The sequence below is a fragment of the Neomonachus schauinslandi genome, chromosome 10, assembly GCF_002201575.2.
Source record: "Neomonachus schauinslandi chromosome 10, ASM220157v2, whole genome shotgun sequence".
NCBI classification, from domain to species: domain Eukaryota; kingdom Metazoa; phylum Chordata; class Mammalia; order Carnivora; family Phocidae; genus Neomonachus; species Neomonachus schauinslandi.
The window spans coordinates 49,163,576-49,180,048 of record NC_058412.1 but is presented as its reverse complement, the minus strand read 5'-3'; the positions used below and the strand labels follow the sequence as shown (position 1 = coordinate 49,180,048).

The 16,473-nt window shown below is 37.6% G+C and overlaps 1 protein-coding gene and 1 pseudogene across 1 annotated transcript in view; both read left to right on the top strand.

The window, feature by feature from the left end:
- ALMS1 (ALMS1 centrosome and basal body associated protein) overlaps positions 1 to 16,473 on the top strand; it is a 213,108-nt gene that overhangs the window by 33,336 nt on the left and 163,299 nt on the right. The window contains exons 3-6 of the mRNA XM_044918883.1: positions 3,772 to 3,967; positions 14,270 to 14,387; positions 15,684 to 16,122; positions 16,267 to 16,300. Coding sequence (XP_044774818.1) covers positions 3,772 to 3,967; positions 14,270 to 14,387; positions 15,684 to 16,122; positions 16,267 to 16,300 — 787 coding nt within the window. The remainder of the gene's footprint in view (positions 1 to 3,771; positions 3,968 to 14,269; positions 14,388 to 15,683; positions 16,123 to 16,266; positions 16,301 to 16,473) is intronic.
- On the top strand, positions 15,277 to 15,394 carry LOC123326159 (annotated as a pseudogene).

Here is a 16,473-nt window from a genome sequence, read left to right as displayed (position 1 = left end):
GTATGCAGTGCGTATTTGGCCACAGGTCCCACCACTCTAATTCCAGGTTGATTTACTCATTTCTGTTACCTCCCTGGCCCTGTACGCATTTGAGTTTTTGACTTCTGCTTGAAGTGTTGGGATGTTTTATTTCTCATCTAGATCTGGGGGGTTAAATATATCTGTATACTTAAAAATCCAAATTTATATCTCTAATCTTTATTTCTCCCTCAAAATGTGTTTATGTCAAAAACATTAGAGATTTGAGGGCCTTTTTATATTGATTAAAAGGCCTAACACAAGCAACCATTGTTTGATAGAAACAGCAACAAAATTATACAGAAACTTGTGACCAGCACCAGGTGTTGTATGTAAGTATTAAATCACTAAATGGTACACCTGAAACTAATATTACACTGTATGTTAACTGAGATTTTTTTTTATGATTTTATTTATTTATTCATGAGAGAGAGAGACAGAGAGAGAGAGGCAGAGGCAGAGAGAAAAGCAGGCTCCCCATGGAGCAAGGAGCCCAATGTGGGACTCGATCCCAGGACCCTGGGATCATGACCTGCGCTGAGGGCGGATGCCCAACCGACTGAGCCACCCAGGTGTCCCTGTTAACTGAGATTTAAATAAAAACTAAAAACTTTAAAAAAAAAGAAAAAGAAAAAAAAACCTCAAGAGAAGGAATGTTGAACAGGGATGTTTTATAACTTTATTTTATGATGGGAAATTATATTTCCATTATAAATATGTTTGCTTGGGGAGAGGAATGATTTAGTAGAGAGGGAAAATGGATGAAAGCAGGAGAATCATATAGGAAGGCAGTTGTTGAAAAGAATGGAATGAGATGGGAAGGCCTTTGGTAGGTACAGAGACTTTTTTAAGTCACAAGGTAAAAATGGGGTTGTAGATCTGGTGATAGGAAGATAAGGAAGTTCCATCTCCTGCTCTTCACTTAATTGAAGTAGGAGATGAGGTCATCAGTTGAAAATGAGGAAGGAGAGTTCAGTAGTTCTGAGGAGAGAAAGTGACGTCATTTTAGCAAGTCAGTTAACTGGGAAAATGTAGTAGGATTTCTAGGCAATGCTGAGTGCCCTTGAGGTTTAATGTCATCAATTTAAGGGAAAAAACATTTGGGTTTGTGCTTTACTCAGCGATGTGCTGGTGTTTAGATTCAGATAAGGAGAAGGTTCAACTAGAGAACTGAGCTTTTACCAGGCAAATAGGATAGTGGGAGAAAAGGGCAGGGAAGTTAAAGATGTTTGCAAGGCAGTGGTTATAAGGATGACTATGAACTTTCAGAGTGGTCAAGAGGGAAATACAGGAAAGAAAGGAATTTTGAGAAGTGTTAATGTGATAGGATAATTGTCTTAATGAGGTTAAAGAATTACTGAAGTTGAGCTAGAGTAGTGTGATCTGATGAGGCCAGAGGATGGGCAGGAGAGCCAACAGATACCTGTCGCTTTGGAGTGAGGAATAAACAATGGGACCAGGCTCAAACCATGCTCAAGGAGGCTGAGAGATGAGTTGGGGACTAGAGATTTTTCTGTAGTGAGAGTCACACAATGACTGGAATTCCCCTGCTTTAAAACACTTCTTTGGTTTGCTATGCTCTACAGAATCGAGTACTCTCAAAAGAAAAAATTTAAAACCAATCACCTTTCATTTCCAGGTATTAAAAACCTAAAAAACATGTTTCCAGCAGTGATTTTTATGCTCTAGGTTAGACTAATTTATCCAACATAGCAGGGATTGAGATATTTTGGAATGTCAAAGGTCTACTGTTCTGTAATATCCCACAAGCTGTAGATTAGTAGTGTTACTGTTTTAGAATATTACTCCAGTTGTTCTTTTTTCTGCATATATTTATATAACTGATAATAGGTAGTGGATAGTTAACTTACTAAAAGAATATTTAATTAATGATTTTAAGTAATGGTAATTTTAACTAATAACTTCAAAGATGAAAGTGTTGAGAACATCATTCTAAATTATAATACATCTTTTTATAGATTTTGGGTTATTTGGGAATAAAAAATTTATATTCTCTTAAGAAAACATTTGAATTGGTTAAGAAAGAAAAGTACTGTAATAGACTATTTCCAAACAATGAAAATCAATAGGTTGGGGTGCCTGGGTGGCTCAGTCAATCATCTGCCTTCGGCTCAGGTCATGATCTCAGGGTCCTGGGATCAAGCCCCACGTTGGGCTTTGCGCTCGGTGGGGAGTCTGCTTCTCCCTTTCCCTCTGCCCCTCCCCCTGCTCATGCTCATTCTCTCTCTCTTTCTCTCTCTGTCTCAAAATCTTAAAGAAATATGGGATAAAGTTATGGAATAAGGTTAGAAAACAAAGCAAGGCATTCGAAAATCCTGATTAATCTTAAGACTATATGTGAGTGAAAATGTTAAAGAGTGTGCTAGCAAATATGATTAAAAGTCTGATCTACCACTGCCAAGTAAGGAATGTTGCACTAGAAAGAAATTTATTACAATACATTATCAGACTTAATTGGGGAAAAAAGATACTGTATTATAGTTTGATCAAATTTAGAGTTCATTCCTAATCAAATTAATTAAATACGAAAATAAAAGTACTTTCATAGCATGATAAGAAGAATATCTTTATTAACCAATACCAAATTTAAAAGGAAAATGCCGATAAAATTGTTTACCATTAGTCTTTTTTTAAATTTAAATTCAATTAGCCAACATATAGAACATCATTAGTTTCAGATAGTCTTTAATTCAACATTGCTACTTAGCATGGTCTGTGGATTGGTGCCAGTTCATGAATTGGTTGTCAAGAGATAAGTACAAGAATATAGAACTATTTAGAAACTTTTATAAATTTGACAGAGTAATTTTGTTTTTTAGAACTAAAAATCAGACATTTGGCTTTGTGTTTTATATTTTGGGCTTATATATCTTTTAAATTTAATTTTCTAGTTTTTATTTTTTATTAGTTGGTTTATTATTTTTACAGATTTATTACTAATTTTTATTAGTATTTTAATAAAATGTTAGAATTGGAAGTAGGAAAAATTGTTTTTTCCCATAGATAGCTTGAGAAGCTTTGCTCTGAATCTTGCCACTAATGTAAGAGTAAACATTTTGTATCATTATTCATGAATGATGTGATAATCTTACATAATGAGAAGAGCCAAGAGTCCACTAGAAACCAGTATTGCTAATTAAGAATTCAGTAAAGTGGTCACATGTAGAGCATCTTATAGCTTTAGGTTTGGAAAATCTTTTTCAGTCTTGTAATCAAATTGTAAGATTTCATCATGTAGAACCAAATGTATTGTTATAGTGAAGAGAACTGTTAATGAATAGCAGAAATGCTAGTGATATCACACATTAAAAGATGGGTAGTGATGAGAAGAGGTCTAAAATGTAGTTAATATTGCAAAAAACATACAGAAAGAACAGTTTTACTTTCTCCAAAAACACCATGATGAGAATGTTATCATATAGAAGCTAAATGGTACATGAGTGGATGGATATTTAAATTTTTTTTTTTTATTTATTTGCGAGAGAGAGAATGAGAGACAGAGAGCATGAGAGGGAGGAGGGTCAGAGGGAGAAGCAGACTCCCTGCTGAGCAGGGAGCCTGATGTGGGACTCGATCCCAGGACTCCGGGATCATGACCTGAGCCGAAGGCAGTCGCTTAACCAACTGAGCCACCCAGGCGCCCGAGTGGATGGATATTTAAATCTAAATATTAATGTATATGGTAACTCAGTTAATGACTTAGCATATTTTCCTTCAAAATTATTGTTTTAGGGAACAGAATCTTGGCATTATCTGCCTCAAGAAATGGACTCTTCCCACACCTTGGATATAACCCAGACCAGGTTTAATATGAGAGAGGAAGGGACCGAAGTGACAGACTTCACCTCTGTGGAGGAAGGTATATTGACCCAACCAGAAAATCAAGTAAAGGAAGCCAAGAGAGGTCTCTTATGTTCGCCGCTGCTAGGTAATGCCTCTTTATTTTTAACTAGTAGTAATAACTCATACTTGTAAAATACTTTTCGGGGACTTTAGGTCTTGCATCTAAATCTCTTCCTTTTCTTTCTTTTCTTTTCTCTTCCTTCCTTCCTTCCTTTAAAGATTATTTATTTATTTTAGAGAGAGAGCATGTGAGCGAGCAGGGGGTGGGGAGAAGCAGAGGGAAGAGGGAGAGAGAATCTGAAGCAGGCTCCGCAGTGATCGTGGAGCCCGACGCAAGGCTCGATCTCTCCACTGAGAGATCATGACCTAGAGTTGCAGCCAAGAGTCAGATGCTTAACTGACTGAGCAACCTAGGCACCCCTAAATCCTTTCATGAGAGCCATCCTCAAAGGTATTAGCTTATTTCTGGTTTTCTACATTGGCCAGCTGGTCTAGTTATGTTAAATGTGCACCTGCCCTTCATTATGTCCTATTCCTCACAGAAGGCAGAAAGGTAATAACTTCCTCTCTAGTGAGTATACCTCCTCAGCTGTGAATTTGTGGATTTTTTCTTGGGGTAAACTATATAATATCCTTTGACAGCTTCTCTCAGCAATGGAGCCTCCATGATCCTTAAAAAAACAAAACAAATGTTTAAGCTTGCTTCATTAGATTCTTAGAATTAGTTAAGGCATGTTATTCTCAGTTTTCAGACCCCAAAAGTGAGATAAAGAGGTTGAATGACTTGTCTGAGGTAGATCTTACTGGTTTCCTCTGCTTAATATGGAACTGATTTAATAGCTCTTTACTAAAGGTAAACTTTTAAGTACCTCTCAGATTATCAGGGTAGGAGATAGAATTGTGCTATTACTACTTTGGATAGTGTGGATATAGAAGAGTGCTTAACCATTATGGTAATTTCAATTTTTTATGCCTAAATGATAATAAAGGCAATATTATTATTTTTTTGATACATTCAACCATGTATTTAATGATACAGCATAGTGGTACAACTAGTCCTGGAAAAGGTACAGATGTAGACAGTACAAAGTACTCTACAGCTTCCCAAGAGCAATCGCACTGTTTCATTTTTCTTTTGTTTTTCAAACTAAAGATCACAAAGCAATTTAAATAGCCCTAAGTGTCCCTGAAGAGCTACTGTGTGTTGTATAAAGGCTGAGTAATCCCGGCAGTGTCAGGGGGTTACTGTTCAGCTGATGGAGATCCCGAGATGATATCTCAGCACTCATAAAACAGAGGATTCAAAACCCAGGGGTGTACACGGAAGTACAGAGCATTAGGACAGTCCTGGAAGTTATCCACAAGGAACGTTAACACCCTGGAGGCCAAAATAACATGACCGAATCAACATTTACAATTCTTGTTCAAGATTCAATCCAATATGTGGGGAAAATTTCCCTGGAAACATTCATGCTAATTTCATGATCATTTTCTATTTGGCTCATTCCAAAAATATGGAAGACTTCAAGAATCTCTGGGATCTCTTTTCTTAAACATTTTCAATGCGTATTTATTCTGTACAAAACAAAATGACTATGCTGAATTAGATATCCTAGAAGTATTCCTGAAATGTCAGTCCATTTAGTAAGGCACAGTAACAGAAACATAGAGCTTTCTTTAAGGTTGCACATTTCAATTCAGAAGGATGAGGGGGAAATTTTGGCCCCTGGGATTTGAAAATATCTTCCAGTTGTAATCTTTGGTATGGATATTTACATGGTGTTCTCTTCCCATTCAAGCTCAACATCACCTTCCATAGCATCCCAAGAGTCCATCTTCTGAAGTGCTGAATAGTTAACAAAACAGATGGGCTGATTACTTCCTTTACTTGATAAGAGATCCAGCATGCATTGGTATAAAAAGATATACTGTGCCAGGTTCTGGACCATGCACATTCTTTCATTTCTCAATTCAGCTACTAATCCATATATATCCACAAAATCGTGGTCATTTATATATTGTGTTAAGTGGTCCAGAGCAATAAAAACCAGTTCTTCCAACTCCAGCACTGCAGTGAACAATCATGGGTGTGGTGTCATGTGCTCTGCTTGCTCAAATCTGTTCTACAAAGTGAACTAGAGGGGCACTGTTTTCCGGGACCCCATGCTCAGGCCAAGCAGTAAAGTTACACTGTCGAACAGTCATGTAATCTCCATGCCTTTCAATTTTCAGATCCCTGATTGTCCAATCTATTTGAACATCCTCCATTAGCTTCGTAATCACTCTATCTCCAAAGACGGTAACTGGTTTGTTGTCCTCTGGCCAATACTGATGGCATCTGATCCGCCCTTTTTCAAAACACTGCGTTAGCATTACTGATGTTTTCGTTCTGGTTTCCCACACCATTCTCCAGAAATCCCCAGCAGTTCTTGGTAATGGACCTTGAGTGGCAATAAATTCATTTGGACATAAGTAGCCCTCCCATTATAGTTCTCCTCCCTTCTTCCTCTAGCACCCTGAGATCTTCCATTTGTAGATGGCCTCTGTCTTTTGCTCCTGGAACAAGTGTTCATGAACTTTCAGATGAAGGTGCCATGGAACAAAACTGGGAAGGCAGAGGAAATTGATGCATCAGACTTTTCTTTTTTTTTTTCTATTATTATGTTATGCTAATCACCGTACATTACATCATTAGTTTTTGATGTAGTGTTCCATGATTCATTGTTTGCATATAACACCCGGTGCTCCATGCCGAACGTGCCCTCTTTAATACCCATCACCAGGCTAACCCATCCTTCCACCTCGCTTCCCTCTAGAACCCTCAGTTTGTTTTTCAGAGTCCATTGTCTCTCATGGTTCATCTCCCCCTCCAATTTCCCCCCCTTCATTTTTCCCCTCCTGCTATCTTCTTTTTCTTTTTTTTAACATATAATATATTATTTGTTTCAGAGGTACAGATCTGTGATTCAACAGTCTTGCACAATTCACAGTGCTCACCATAGCACATACCCTCCCCAATGTCTATCACCCAGCCACCCCATCCCTCCCACCCCCACCACTCCAGCAACCCTCAGTTTGTTTCCTGAGATTAAGAATTCCTCATGTCAGTGAGGTCATATGATACATGTCTTTCTCTGATGGACTTACTTCGCTCAGCATAATACCCTCCAGTTCCATCCACATCATTGCAAATGGCAAGATTTCATTCCTTTTGATGGCTGCGTAATATTCCATTGTATATATATACACCACATTTTCTTTATCCATTCTTCTGTCAATGGACATCTTACCTCTTTACACAGTTTGGCTATTGTGGACATTGCTGCTATGAACATCGGGGTGCATGTACCCCTTCGGATCCCTACATTTGTATCTTTGGAGTAAATACCCAGTAGTGCAATTGCTGGATCATATGGTAGCTCTATTTTCAACTTTTTGAAGAACGTCCATACTGTTTCCCAGAGTGGCTGCACCAGCTTGCATTCCCACCAACAGTGTAGGAGGGTTCCCCTTTCTCCGCATCCCGGCCAGCATCTGTCATTTCCTGACTTGTTAATTTTAGCCATTCTGACTGGTGTGAGGTGATATCTCTTTGAGGTTTTGATTTGGATTTCCCTGATGCCGAGCAATGTGGAGCACTTTTTCATGTGTCTGTTGGCCATTTGGATGTCTTCTTTGGAAAAATGTCTGTTCATGTCTTCTGCCCATTTCTTGACTGGATCATTTGTTCTTTGGGTGTTGAGTTTGATAAGTTCTTTATAGATTTTGGATACTAGCCCTTTATCTGATATGTCATTTGCAAATATCTTCTCCCATTCTGTCGGTTGTCTTTTGGTTTTGTTGACTGTTTCTTTTGCTGTGCAAAAGCTTTTGATCTTGATGAAGTCCCAATAGTTCCTTTTTGCCCTTGCTTCCCTTGCCTTTGGCGATGTTTCTAGGAAGAAGTTGCTGTGGCTGAGGTCAAAGAGGTTGCTGCCTGTGTTCTCCTTTAGGGTTTTGATGGACTCCCTGTCTCACATTTAGGTCTTTCAACCATTTTGAGTCTATTTGCGTGTGTGGTGTAAGGAAGTGGTCCAGTTTCATTCTTCTGCATGTGGCTGTCCAATTTTCCCAACACCGTTTTTGAAGAGACTGTCTTTTTTCCATTGGACATTCTTTCCTGCTTTGTCAAAGATGAGTTGACCATAGAGTTGAGGGTCCATTTCTGGGCTCTCTATTCTGTTCCATTGACCTATGTGTCTGTTTTTGTGCCAGTACCATACTGTCTTGATGATGACAGCTTTGTAATAGAGCTTAACGTCCGGAATTGTGATGCCGCCAGCTTTGCTTTTCTTTTTCAACATTCCTCTGGCTATTCGGGGTCTTTTCTGGTTCCATACAAATTTTAGGATTATTTGTTCCATTTCTTTGAAAAAAGTTGATGGTATTTTGATGGGGATTGCATTGAATGTGTAGATTGCTCTAGGTAGCATTGACATCTTGACAATATTTGTTCTTCCAGTCCATGAGCATGGAACGTTTTTCCATTTCTTTGTGTCTTCCTCAATTTCTTTCATGAGTATTCTATAGTTTTCTGAGTACAGATCCTTTGCCTCTTTCGTTAGATTTATTCCTAGATATCTTTTGGTTTTGGGTGCAATTGTAAATGGGATCAACTCCTTAATTTCTCTTTCTTCTGTCTTGTTGTTGGTATATAGGAATGCCACTGATTTCTGTGCATTGATTTTATATCCTGCCACTTTACTGAATTCCTGTATGAGTTCTAGCAGTTTTGGGGTAGAGTCTTTTGGGTTTTCCACATAAAGTATCATATCATCTGCAAACATGAGAGTTTGACTTCTTCTTTGCCGGTTTGGATGCCTTTTATTTCCCTCTGTTGTCTGATTGCTGTGGCTAGGACTTCTAATACTCTGTTGAACAGCAGTCGTGATAGTGGACATCCCTGCCATGTTCCTGACCTTAGGGGGAAAGCTCTCAGTTTTTCCCCATTGAGAATGATATTCGCTGTGGGTTTTTCATAGATGGCTTTTATGATATTGAGGTATGTACTCTCTATCCCTATACTCTGAAGAGTTTTGATCAAGAAAGGATGCTGTACTTTGTCAAATGCTTTTTCTGCATCTATTGAGAGGATCGTATGGTTTTTGTTCTTTCTTTTATTAATGTATTGTATCACATTGATTGATTTGCGGATGTTGAACCAACCTTGCAGCCCAGGGATAAATCCCACCTGGTCGTGGTGAATAATCCTTTTAATGTACTGTTGGATCCTATTGGCTAGTATTTTGGTCAGAATTTTTACATCCATGTTCATCAAGGATATTGGTTTGTAATTCTCCTTTTTGATGGGGTCTTTGTCTGGTTTGGGGATCAAGGTAATGGTGGCCTCGTAAAACGAGTTTGGAAGTTCCTTCCATTTCTATTTTTTGGAACAGTTTCAGAAGAATAGGTATTAATTCTTCTTGAAATGTTTGGCAGAATTCCCCTGGGAAGCCATCTGGCCCTGGGCTTTTGTTTGTTGGGAGATTTTTGATTACTGTTTCAATTTCCTTGGCGGTTATAGGTCTGTTCAGGTTTTCTGTTTCTTCCTGGTTCAGTTTTGGTAATTGATACATCTCTAGGAATGCATCCATTTCTTCCATATTATCTAATTTGCTGGCATATAGTTGCTCATATGTTCTTATAATTGTTTGTATTTCTTTGGTGTTGGTTGTGATCTCTCCCCTTTCATTCATGATTTTGTTGATTTGGGTCATTTCTCTTTCCTTTTGGTAAGTCTGGCCAGAGGTTTATCAATCTTGTTAATTCTTTCAAAGAACCATCTCCTAGTTTCGTTGATGTGTTCTACTGTTCTTTTGGTTTCTATTTCATTGATTTCTGCTCTGATCTTTATTATTCCTCCTCTCCTGCTGGGTTTAGGCTTTATTTGCTGTTCTTTCTCCAGCTCCTTTAGGTGTAGGGTTAGGTTGTGTATTTGAGACCTTTCTTGTTTCTTGAGAAAGGCTTATATTGCTATATACTTTCCTCTTAGGACTGCCTTTGCTGTATCCCAAAGATTTTGAACAGTTATGTTTTCATTTTCATGAATTTTTTAAATTCTTCTTTAATTTCCTGGTTGACCCACTCATTCTTTAGTAGGATGCTCTTTAGCTTCCATGTATTTGAGTTCTTTCCGACTTTCCTCTTGTGATTGAGTTCTAGTTTCAAAGCATTGTGGTCTGAAAATATGCAGGGAATGATCCCAATCTTTTGGTACCGGTTGAGACCTGATTTGTGACCTAGGATGTGATCTCCTCTGGAGAATGTTCCATGGGCACTAGAGAAGAATGTGTATTCTGTTGCTTTGGGATGGAATGTTCTGAATATATCTGTGAAGTCCATTTGGTCCAGTGTGTCATTTTTTATTTCCTTGTTGATCTTTTGCTTAGATGATCTGTCCATTTCGGTGAGGGGGGTGTTAAAGTCCCCAGCTATTATTGTATTGTTGTCGATGTGTTTCATTTGCTTTTGTTATTAATTGGCTTATATAATTGGCTGCTCTCATGTTAGGGGCATAGATATTTACAATAGTTAGATCTTCTCGTTGGATAGACCCTTTAAGTATGGTATAGTGTCCTTCCTCATCTCTTATTACAGTCTTTGGTTTAAAATCTAATTTGTCTGCTATAAGGATTGCCACCCCAGCTTTCTTTTGGTGTCCATTAGCATGGTAAATGGTTTTCCACCGCTTCACTTTCAATCTGGGGGTGTCTTTGGGTCTAAAATGAGTCTCTTGCAGACAGCATATCGATGGGTCTTGTTTTTTTATCCAATCTGATAGCCTGTGTCTTTTGATTGGGGCATTTAGCCCATTTACATTCAGGGTAACTATTGAAAGATGTGAATTTAGTGCCGTTGTATTGCCTGTAAGCTGACTGTTAATATCATCTGTGTTCCTTTCTGGTCTATGTTACTTTTAGGCTCTCTCTTTGCTTAGAGGACCTCTTTCAATATTTCTTGTAGGGCCGGTTTCGTGTTTGCAAATTCCTTTAGTTTTTGTTTGTCCTGGAAGCTTTTTATCTCTCCTTCTATTTTCAAAGGCAATTTTATTTTGTTCTGTTTTATTCAGGTTTGTTTTTTTTTTTTTTCCGAAAATTGAAAAGTATGCAACAACCACATATTTTAGAATTAGCCTTTGACAGGGGAATGAGATTTAACCATGATGTTATCTTGTCAGAGTTTTGTAGAGGAGCACCAATAGGAGTTAATTCAACGAGTTTTTTTCAAACATAAGCGAAGGCTGTCCAAATCAAAATATTGGCGCCAGTGTGTTTTGTGATGTAGATCATCAAAGTCTCTTTTAGTTTCACATTTTAAGAAAGATGTCAACAGTGGAGCGCCTGAGTGGCTCAGGTGGTTGAGCTTCCGACTCTTGGTTTTGGCTCCGGTCCTGGGATCAGGCTCCATGCTTAGTCTGGAGACTGTTTGGGATTCTCTGCATCTCCCTCTGTCCCTCCCCCCTCTCGCATGCTCTCTCTCTCTCTTTTTAAAGTAAATGAATAAAATCTTTAAAAAAAAAATGTTGACGGCATAGGAGTTCTTTTGTGAGAGGAGATGAGTATGACAGTAGATGAAAGAGAAGAGTTTGCTGTAATCAGTTGTTTGAGGGGCTGGCAAGCTAAAGAGGAAGGAGCTTACCTTTCATTTATTCATTCATTTGCTTAACAAATATCTAAGTGCTTATCATGTGTTTGATGCTAGGGATATATAGATGAAAGCTATTCCACTTTTGGGAAGACAGTCTAGTAAACAGAAAAATAACAGTACCATGGGATCGGTATTATAAAGGTCTAGTGCAAGGGTCTGATTTTGTACCAACCATGAACTAAGAATAGTTTTTGCATTTTTAAATGATTGTAAAAACAAACAAAAAAGGAAGTACCTGTGATAAAGACCATATGTGGCCAACAAAGTGTAAAATATTTATTAGTTGGCCTTTTCAAAATGTTTGCTGATTCCTAGTCTATAGGTTAAAATGAGAATACATAGCTTATAGGGAGGCTGTTTTCAATTTGATATAAGAAAGAACTTTCTAGGGGTGCCTGGGTGGCTCAGTCGTTAAGCATCTCCCTTCGGCTCAGGTTATAATCCCAGGGTCCTGGTATTGAGCCCCACATCGGGCTCCCTGCCCTGCGGGAAGCCTGCTTCTCCCTCTCCCACTCCCCCTGCTTGTGTTCCCTCTCTCGCTGTGTCTCTCTGTCACATAAATAAATAAAATCTTAAAAAAAAGAAAAGAAAGAACTTTCTAATAGAGCTATTTAATAGTAGAAAGACCATATAACAACAGAAAAACTGTGCTTTATATCACTGCAAAATGTCAAGCAAAATTCTCTTAATAGAATATCAACATTGGGTAGGAGATTGTGCAGTGTGGCTTCTAAAAAGATTTCTGTGTAAGGTTTAGAACTCCAGCTTCTCATTTACTATGGATAAAGTAGAACATTTTTAAGTATTAGAGCAGATCCCTGGATCTGATAGCTAAAGGAAATTTCATCATTGCTGTTTTGTCATGCATGAATACAGTTATTGAGGGTTGTATTGGTCTCACCAGTGGCAAATGTCATGATGATGACTGGTGCGGGAATAGTTAATTATCTCAAAAAAGAGTGATCCAAGCCATCAGCAGTTGTCTAAATGTGAGGAAATGTGGGATCTTTGTTAACAACCTTCATGATTCTTAGAGGGATGAAAGACTTTTCTGTTATGAAGGTTTAAGACTGAGTCTGTAAGCCAAGGTCAAAGAGGAATCATACCAACTAGTCCTTGGTAGTCAAGGTTATCATTCTCATTCTGCTTCATTTTTAATAAATTCATTCAGTAAATAAATAATTCTGTTTTGAGTGACTAAGTGTAGCAAGTACTTTGGTAGGCATTGCAGATAAAGCTGTGAATAAAGTGGATGTGGAGTTGACAATCTAGGTGGTAAGCAGCCACACCAAAAATTAAAACAAGGGTGTGACAGTTATGATAGGGAAGGTGTACCATGCAGAATTACAGGCGTTCTGAAATCAAGAAAGTATACTGTAGCAATGGTATTACATTCATAATGAAAGAACGTTTAGTTCTAGCAAAACATCACCTATTCAGTTAAATTAATCTTAGTTCTATTAAAATTTTGTTTTTGTTTTTATAGTTATGTAAATGGTGTAAGTAATAAGGAGTTTATACCTAGTTTGTACATATTTAGGCACATATAATAAGAATTATTTAAGCTGACATTCAGGAATCCACAAGACTTATTTTTCCTTTAAATCAGCAGTTCTCAAACTTTTTGGTCTCAGGACTCCTTTACATACTTTAAAATTACCAAGGACTTCAAAGAGCTTTTGTTTATGTGGGTTGTTGATACTTCCCATGTTAGAAATTAAAACTTAGAAATTTCTAAAATATTTATTAACTCATTAAAAAATAACAGCTCCATTGCATGTTAACATGAATTACATATTTATTTATTTATTTTTTAAGATTTTATTTATTTGCGAGAGAGAGAATGAGAGACAGAGAGCATGAGAGGGAGGAGGGTCAGAGGGAGAAGCAGACTCCCTGCTGAGCAGGGAGCCTGACGTGGGACTCGATCCCGGGACTCCGGGATCATGACCTGAGCCGAAGGCAGTCGCTTAACCAGCTGAGCCACCCAGGCGCCCCTACATATTTTTTAAGAAAAGTATTTTCCAAAACAAAAATATTTAGAAGAGTAGCATTGTTTTATTTAAGGAAAAAAATCTCTGTAATGTTTAACCTAAGAGAAGAGAGGTAGATTCTGATATCTGCTTTTGCATTCAGTATGTTGCTAATATCATAGATGATGTAGCTTCTGGAAAATTCTACCATACCCTTGTGAGAGAATGAGAGTGAATAAGGCAAATGACATCTTAATATTATTTTGAATATAATTTTGACTCTAGGCACCTCCTAAGAATGTCTTAGGGATGCCCAGGAACCTATGGACTATACTTTGATTTAAGATGGAAGGAAACACTCATAATGGTTAAGAGCACTTGCTAAGAGATTAGAGTGTTTAGGTTCAGTTCTCATTCAGACACTTAAAGCTATTTGAATGTGGGCAAGTTAATATTTCTTAAATTTTATAATCCTGTTTCCTCAGCTGTGAGACGGGTATAGTAATACCTGTCCTTCAGGGTTATCATTGAAATTTTGTACATTAAGTGCCTGAAACTTTTCAGGTGATGAATAAATGGGAGTTGCTGCTGCTGCTGTTATGTTATCATTCTGATGCTTGTAGAATCTTCCAGATGGCTGTGTATTTAGGTTCTTTAAAGTAGTACGTGAGGAAGCTAAGCAGTTAACTTTCAGCATTCCCAACATTTTTATACTTGAAACTTTGCAGTCATTCAAGACAACTTTGCTTCTCCTGATTTGCCTTTGCTGACATGTTTGACACAGGATCAAGAGTTTGGGTCTGATTCCTTATTTCAACAGAGTGAACTAGATTTTGCACCTCTGAGGTAGGGTGATTTATTTTTTTATTTGCATGTAAACTTTCTACTCTTTCTTTTCTTGTTCTAAGTTGTTGTTAATATTAATGACTTCAGGCTAAGGTGAGACTTTGGAGTGGGGGTTAGATATTTTCAGCACACACTTGGAAGGTAACAAGGCCCTAAGTTAAGACATGATGCGTATTAATATGGTATAGTAATACGTGTGTAAAAATGAGCCAGGCAATTGTAGTTTATTTAATTCTTAATGTAGTTTAGCATTTCATGCATAGTTTATTTTATTTTTAAATTTTTATTATTGAAGTATAGTTGACATATAACATTATGTTAGTGTCAGGTGAACAACGTAGTGTTTTTTTTTTTTTTTTTTTTTTAAAAATTTTATTTATTTATTTGACAGAGAGAGACACAGCGAGAGAGGGAACACAAGCAGGGGGAATGGGAGAGGGAGAAGCAGGCTCCCCGCAGAGCAGGGAGCCCGATGCGGGACTCGATCCCAGGACCCTGGGATCATGACCTGAGCTGAAGGCAGTCGCTTAACCAACTGAGCCACCCAGGCGCCCCAACGTAGTGTTTTGACAGTTCTATTCATTCTGCAGTGCTTAACCATGACATGTGTTGTACACCTGAAACTAATGTAATAATGTGTGTCAACTATTCTCAAATAAAAGTGTTTAAAAAAAACACCTGAAGATGTTTACAGAGTAAAAACCTTTGCCCTTCTGCTATGTATTACCTTAAAATTAATTATGAAAAAGTGTTCTGTATATAATAGTCAACCAATAATTAGGTTACTGCTGTGTTTTAGGAGTAGATCACCTCTTAAGGGGTTTTCAAGAGCCCAGTAAATGGCTAGTGAAAGAATTAGTGAAAGTTAAGTGAGTATTAAATTACGGTAAGCTTTGCACAGTGGCAGTATTGTAGCCAATGAGGTTTATCCGAGGCGCGATTATTGCTAATTAAATTATGGTAGGTGATAAACATTTTAAATAGTAAAGTTTGAATTTTTAATTTAATCTTTTTTGGTAGTATGAAAATATTCCTATTTTTTGATAATATTGTTTTAGGAGAAGGCTGAGACAATATCAGGGTCATAGGATGGGAGTTCATATTCTGTTTACAAAAAATTTGCCTTGTTCAGTCACTAACTACTTTAAGGGAATTTGAAATTAGAACTTTGTTTTTTCAACACGCTTTCCAAATAATCTTAATTTCAGTGACATAACAGTTTTGTATTTTTCATGTTAGTATTTAAAAAAATGTTTTTAATGTGTTATTTATTTGTTTTTAACTGTATATTTTCAGGGGAATTCCTGGTAAGTCTGAAGATACTGAATGGTTTTCTCGACCGTCGGAAGTTAGTGAAGCTTTATTCCAGGCAGCCGCAGAAGTAGCTTCCGACTTAGTTAACAGTTGCATTAGTGTATCTCAGCATTCGCTTATAGCTAGTACAGCTGAGTGTCAGCGCTCTTTTTTACCTTTTGAACAAGGGACTAAAGAAGATACTATTTCGTCTGATACAGTTGATGAACTGAAAACCCCCAAAGACTTCGATAGTTATGATGCTCTTTGTTCCTATATGGCATGGAAGACACAAGAAGTTCAGGAGCCAGAAACCAGTTTAGCTGATAAAGGTCAAGTTTCTGTTTCAACCTCATCTTACACAAGTGATGACTACGTGACTCCTGAAGGAAGTGACAGTTTTGACGCTTCTTGTTCGCATATGCAGTATTGGAAACAGAAAGCTTTACAGCAGTCAGAAAATTATTTAACCAATGGGTATCATGATTCTTATTCAGATTCATCTGACATAATTGATAAAAATAAAATTCCTAAGGGAAGTGACCATTTTTGTGCCCCTTTTTCATGTACGCCGTGGAGCAAACAGGAAGCTTCACACCATCCAGAAACATATGTGATCAGTAAGGACTGTGTTTGTTTTCCACATGAAGTTGCTCCTCATTTTAATAACAAAATGTCACATTCTTTGTTGCATTGTCTGTTGGAAAGAAGAGGAAAGGGCATTCCCTTGACAGCTCACAGTCATTATTTTGAGAGTGTTTATTTAAGGGCTCCAGCTGAGAATGAGGTGAAA